The sequence below is a fragment of the Alligator sinensis genome, unplaced genomic scaffold, assembly GCF_000455745.1.
Source record: "Alligator sinensis unplaced genomic scaffold, ASM45574v1 scaffold974_2, whole genome shotgun sequence".
Lineage (NCBI taxonomy): Eukaryota > Metazoa > Chordata > Crocodylia > Alligatoridae > Alligator > Alligator sinensis.
Genome location: NW_005842369.1, coordinates 871,544 through 878,230, shown reverse-complemented (window position 1 = coordinate 878,230; position 6,687 = coordinate 871,544). Strand labels below are relative to the sequence as shown.

General features: G+C 38.0%; 1 protein-coding gene across 2 annotated transcripts in view; it reads left to right on the top strand.

Annotated features, from left to right (window-relative positions):
* YWHAZ (tyrosine 3-monooxygenase/tryptophan 5-monooxygenase activation protein zeta) overlaps positions 1-4,943 on the top strand; it is a 26,176-nt gene extending 21,233 nt beyond the window's left edge. For both annotated transcript variants that reach the window (XM_006029277.2, XM_025210729.1), the window contains exons 4-6: positions 802-965; positions 1,060-1,155; positions 3,878-4,943. In XM_006029277.2, coding sequence (XP_006029339.1) covers positions 802-965; positions 1,060-1,155; positions 3,878-3,937 — 320 coding nt within the window. In that variant the 3' untranslated portion in view covers positions 3,938-4,943. The remainder of the gene's footprint in view (positions 1-801; positions 966-1,059; positions 1,156-3,877) is intronic.
* The last annotated feature ends 1,744 nt before the right edge of the window (positions 4,944-6,687 follow it).

Below are 6,687 nucleotides of genomic sequence, written 5' to 3'. Positions count from 1 at the left end.
AAGAGTGTTTTAATGGGCATAGCAAAAAGCATGTTCATGACACAGGCCCTTTGCAAAACTTGAAATCTCTGGTCTAAAATTGGAATTCTAGAGATTTCCAGAGAAAATGTTGCCAGAATTTAACTAGACACTTTCCTTTTTGGAAATGGCTGAATTGGATTACTTTCTTCCCAAAAGTCAGCCTAAGATGTAGGGCATGATATTTTCTACACAAACAGCTTTTTGTCAAAATTCTGTAAGTTTAAATGGATCTTTATTGTGGAAAGCATCTTAATAGACTGGCCTATCAGCTATGCCTGTGATTAAAACGTAGACTTATATTGTTTTTCAGTATCGAACACATTGCCACGTAAAATAGTTTTAAGTAAATCTGTATGTGGTAAAGTACTGTTGTTCAACTTTATTCTAACTATTTCTAATTCTGTTTTATTCTTTATTACTTGCCTTGTCATTACGTGGTGGCTTTTTATTCTTTTCTCAGGACTAAAAAAAAATGCCAAAAAGATTAGGTTGCAACACAGCTTTAACTGATCAGTCATAAAAAGCTTTTAGCCATGATTTGGTCCAGGATACCTGGCAGTGTTCCTGTCGACCTGTCATTTGGTTAACACTACAAATGTTCTTTTAAAAGTATTACCGACAAGGTAGTACTTTAACCCAAGATTGCATTCTTGTGAGTAAGCAAACTTAATCCTAATGTAGTCATCTTATATTACACTTGTATGATAAAAACATACAGTACCTCTAAACATAGCTGCTTGAGTTCAATATCTGAATTATTTACATGCCTCTTTCTTTAAGGGATAGTGGAGCAGTCGCAACAGGCATATCAAGAAGCTTTTGAAATCAGTAAAAAGGAGATGCAACCAACACATCCCATCAGATTAGGTCTGGCCCTAAACTTCTCGGTGTTCTATTATGAGATTCTGAATTCCCCGGAGAAAGCCTGCAGCCTCGCAAAAACGGTAAGCGTTTAATATTTTTCATCTTTCTTGTGACTTCTTTTTTTTTTTTTTATTATGATTACATGAGAAATAATACTTTTTTCTTTAACATTAGGCTTTTGATGAAGCCATTGCTGAACTTGATACATTAAGTGAAGAATCATACAAAGACAGCACGCTAATAATGCAATTACTGAGAGACAACTTGACAGTAAGTACAATTAAAACTTCCTTGAAGCAAGGGATCTTGTCACCATGAAGAGTTTTAGTCACTGCTTGACTAAAGTGTGTGATCACTTAGCTGGTGGCTACTGTTTGTCATATTGGTGGGTAGGTGCATGCTATCAGTTGGTGAGACCTATTGGGTAACAAGGAACTAGGAGCAAGAGTCATGAAGCATGAGATTAGTGCAAATGCTGTCATCTAAACTAAGACTCTCACTGCTTGTTCTCTGGGTTGAAATAGCCACCAGCTATTTCCCTCTTTCCCCCCCACCCCAAAGCCTGCTGTCAAAATTAAGCTGATTTAGCTGCTCTTGTTCTTGAATAGATTGCTTTCTTGACTATTGCAGGGGGCTCTGGGATGTCAGATTTTTTTGTTGTTTTTGTTGTCTTAGGGTTGTTTCCCTACTGTTAAGAAACAATTCTTGTATTGCTTCCTTTAACTACTGATAGGTGTGTCAGAAATGGAGTAGGTTGGATGCTTTTTAATAGCTGTCAAGTATTTAAAAAATGGAGAACCTTGTGTGGCCAATAAGAGACTATTTTTACTCTACTAGTTTTCTGGCAGTGATTCTCGACCAGGGTGATGTAACATTGTGGGATGCAGTGAATTTGTCTTAAAGGGGTCCAAAGTCTTCAACTGGGAATCCATAGTGTCAGAAACATTCTGACCTGTTGTGGTCTTCGGTGTTATTTTATTCTTTCTCTAATAAAAAAGAGTCAAAGCTAAGAGCTTGTATTTTTCCAAGGGGTACCTTTAGACTAATGAGGAGTTGAGAACCGTTATTCTGTGGGAAACATTTTGAAGCTGGTCACAAAGTGCATCAGCTGTCATTTGAGGCGTCAACTAAAGACCTCTCTTACTAGCACATCTTTAAGCAGATACCTGGGCTAATGCTTAGTATTAGTGTTCTCATGCAGTTACATCAATTAAAGCTAGAAATAGAAATCCAAGATTCCACGCTAACACAGCCCGTGTGGGGTCTGTGTCTTTGCTTATGTTCATTGCATGAGTCTTGCTCTTATTGACCTCCACTAGTGTCATCTAAACAGTAACAGCTAATGTATTGTATGGTCAGAGAATGCAAAAAATCTGTTAATAATTCTTGTTCAGACTTTTAAATGCTGTGCTTCAGAATTAATCAACTCCTAAAAACATCTAGTATTTGACGTAATTCCACGCATCGTTTATACTACCTGTACACTGATTTTTAACACTTGGCTCCCAAATTAAGAAAAAATGGCAGGAAACAAAGTATTCAACTGGGTAGATATTTTGGATTTTCAAGTTTCATGAATACCCTAATTCACACAGCAATACCAGATAATTCACTATCTTCATTCAGTTACTTCTCTACAGTCCTAGTCTTATCTTCACAAAGCCGTCTCTTGAGAGCTTATGCAATATGCTGTTCACTTATGAGGTGTAACAGTAGTTCTTCTTGCTGGTTCACTTCAGTCTTTCTGTTTTGGATTGCCCTATACTTGCAAGGAGTCTTCACACCCTAACAAGCATCTAAAACAAGGGATTGATATGAATTTTTATGTTTTTATGTCTGTAAAATCACATGGGTTAGATGTTCTGCCTGTCAGGATTTAAGATTCAGACTTTGTTTCTGTTTTTACCAGGACCTTTGGTCACACCACAAACTCCTTGCTTCCTGTAGCTTTTTTCCCCCTTGTTTACTTAAATTATCAGAATTAGTTTAGAACTTAAAGATGTGGGTGTTTGGGAGCAGAAGAATGGTAGCATATGGTAAAGAATCAGCCTCTCAAGGGCCTTAGTAGCTGAAGGATTCAGTTTGGGCTTTAGTGGAAGTACAGGCTTCAAATTGCATTGTGGTGTTAGTATCTTGTCAGTATAGTCTAAAAATTATAAGAAATACTTTTGTGAACCAAAAATACAGTGGTTATCTCCACTCTGTCATGCAAAACACTGTTGTCTAGTTGCTGTCTCCGGTCTTGACCTATGACACCTTCTAGGGAATTTAAAACTGGACTTCTTGCACAGTCAGACTGGGAGTACTGTGGATCTGCCATTCATTTCCTTATTGCTTCATCTCAGTAGATCTTGGGGGGGTTGGGGGGGCACACCCTCTTTTCAGCTGTGCTGCACATGTGCAGTAAGCTCTGAGAGGGCAAACTACAGTGGTGTTCACCTCATGGGCAATGGAGCTGCACGGAAACAGTGGTTCTGGTCAGAGCCTGCACTGATCAGCAGGAGTCTGCACTGAGCAGGCAGTGAGTTCTGAGCAAACTGTGCATGCATGGTACAACCAAAAGGGGGGTATTGGCACTGCCACATATATCCCCTCACCCCCACCCCAATCTGTCTTGCTTCATTCGTAGTTTTACAGTTCAAGGGGATATCTCTATGTCTCTGCTTGTCAGGAAGAGGCTCAACCACACGAGGCTGAAAATTTTTAATTTGTTTTTCCTCAAGTAGAAGGGAGAAGTCTCTTGCTTCTTTTAATCAATCCTTACCTGCAGTGTTGTGTGTTACAGTGAGGAAGAAACTAACTGAGAATAAGATTGCTAACCAACTTGCATAAGGGAATTTAACCTAGTTGTGAGAAGAGATAACGCCTTTGAAAACAAGAACAGTTTTGCCATTATAGTACCAACTTCAGTGTTAAGTTAGAAATGAAATCTGACTGGATCTTCTGCATTCTTCACATTGTAAACGCTTTACTCTGTTTTTCTCTCAATCAGTTGTGGACATCGGATACCCAAGGAGACGAAGCTGAAGCAGGAGAAGGAGGGGAGAATTAACCAGCCTTCCAACTTTCATCTGCCTCATTCTAAAATTGACACAGTAGACCATTTGTCATCCATGCTGTCCCACAAATAGTTTTTGTTTACGATTTATGACAGGTTTATGTTACTTCTATTTGGATTTCTATATTTCCCATGTGGTTTTGTTTAATATTAAGGGAATAGAGCCAGTTAACATTTGGGGAATTTATCTGTTTTCATCTGAGGTGGCCAATATAGGGTTGTGACATTTTTATACAAGTTTTACATGTTTGGCATAGTACTTTCGGTACATTGTGGCTTCCCACAAGGCCAGTGTTAAACAGCTTCCTATGTCAGGCAAAGAAAACCGCTTGCATATTGGTCTGTCACAGTCGGGTAGGGTGGGGGGAGGGATAATCGGTTGCAGCCACAGGTGTAGTTAGTGCGAGTACTTCAAAGCTGGAGCATACATGGCTGTGAGGGAACCAATGTCCCATGGATATTGCATGTCAAGCATGTGAAATCTATGGAATATAATCACGTGTACATCTTTGATTGCAGCTGAAGTGTTCCTTGAGACAGTCCGATAACCCAGTCCACTTTCTCCAGAGAAGGGCAGAAACGGTTCACATTCCATTATTTGTAAAGTTACCTGCTGTTGCTTTCGTTATTTTTGCTACACATTTTATTTGTATTTAAATGGTTTAAGCAACCTAAGAACAAATGTACAAGTAAAGATGCAGTAAAAATGAAATGCTTGATATCGATAACTACACTGTATATCGAGCACAGCAGTAAAACAAACCCATGTATTTAACTTTTTTTTAGGTTTTTTGCTTTCGTGATTTTTTTGATACTTGCCTAACATGCATGTGCTGTAAAAATAGTTAACAGGGAAATAACTTGAGATGATGGCTAGCTTTGTTTAATGTCTTACGAAATTTTCATGAACAATCTAAGCATAACTGTTAAGAACATGTGTATTAAGTTGATGTAAGTGGAATAAAAGTTTTATGAATGGACTTTTCAACTACCTTTGAAATTAGATTTTCATGTAAATATTTCTTCCTTCTCACTAAATGCACTGGGAAAGTATATGAACTAGTCAAGTAACTCCCTTAAACTTAAAGACATGTGTGCACCTAGGTATTTGATCCATCTTTTCCATAGTGGGGAGGCGAGGGGGAGTTAAGTTAGCCTTAACGCAGTTATCTGAAAGCTGTAATAATTGTTGAAGCTTTCTGAGTGTACACGTGGTACTCCGTAAATTTATCACAAGTCCTGGAGGAATACTGCAGTTGTACAACAACGCTGGAAACACCTAGCAGGTGGGTAGGATAATCTTTCAAACTATGAAGCTGCTCCTGGGTGGCGGTAACTGGTTACCAGCTCAAATGTAAAATCTTGTGTTTTCTTAATGAATTTCAGCATTTGTTCTAAAATGATTCAAGATGGAAAGAGACTGCGGGGAAGGTGAAAGTGTATGCTTTCCCCTTTAAAAAATGAAAATCTAAAATAACCCAAGATCATTACTTTTTAAAAGCCTATTCTTTTGTCTAGTATTATGACTTTAGCTTTGCCTCTCTAAAGGGAAAGGCAATAATTGCTTGGTGAATGTTGTTACTGAACTCAAAGGGCTGAATTCTAGCTGGGGGTCTAATTGAACAGTGTCTGATTAGAACATGGCTATGTCCTCCAAAGGACTTTCTCCTCTCCCCACCCCCAACTCCTCGTTGTAGAAATGGGTGCAAGGTGTATTTGTATGGTATGTGATAACTTGTTTTTGAACAGGAGTAAACCTTTTTTTCATTAGAAGTACTTTGTCATCAATGGAGAAAAATAGTGGACTCTAATTTCACAGTTGCATGATAACTTTTTTTTTTTTTTTTTTTTTTAAACCTACTTATTGGATTAACTTAAACTTTCAAAGTAAATTTTAATTGAAGTTTACTCCTAGAGAGTTGTCAATTCTATTTTAATGCAAGTAGGGAGCCGAATGAACTGGTCGACTTACTCCTTGTAATTGGAACATTAAAATTATATACAAAATAAGACCCAATATCTTACTACATTGGGATACAGTGGAGTACAGCATAGCTAGTACTTGGCTCTTCCATGACTCTTCATCAGCTCTTCATCCATGAATCTGTGGCTTCCTTTAAAAAAGGGGGTTGTTATCCACTTTCTTGAAAGCTTTATTCTCTGTTTTGAATAGTGGAGCTGATTGCAGAATATGAGAATTATGGGTGAATGACTGTGAAATGACTCCAGCCTTTAAATATAAGGATGTTAAATGCTCACATGAGGCTCTTTTGTAATCAGTATCTCTGACTGTTTACACTGCATATTTTCTGAATTAAGGGAGCTGCAAACGTTGTCTTCTGAGCAGAACTCTTCAGCTAGGCACAGGGGATCCAAAATCCCATCAACAGTCTCTTCTCTAACCAAGGAAACAAGAAGTTGGTTTAACATTCTATATATTATTTGATGTAGAAAAGGATTTATTTATGACATGTTAATGTGTGGTTCTGAGTGCTGTACAACTAAAGGCTTAAACTATGGAAAGGACAACGCTGTTAAATACCATGTGAGGGAAGGGGCAGGACTACTAGCAATTGTAAAAACTAATGATCATAGAACAAGGTACTAACATACAGTTAAATAGTCACAATGAAGACCTATACGGGCTAGACTGACTCTCCAACAGGAACATTTTGCTCACTTTATTCTGTTTACTTTTTTTTTCCTAAAGGGTATTTTTACCTGGTGCAGACATGAGGCTAACC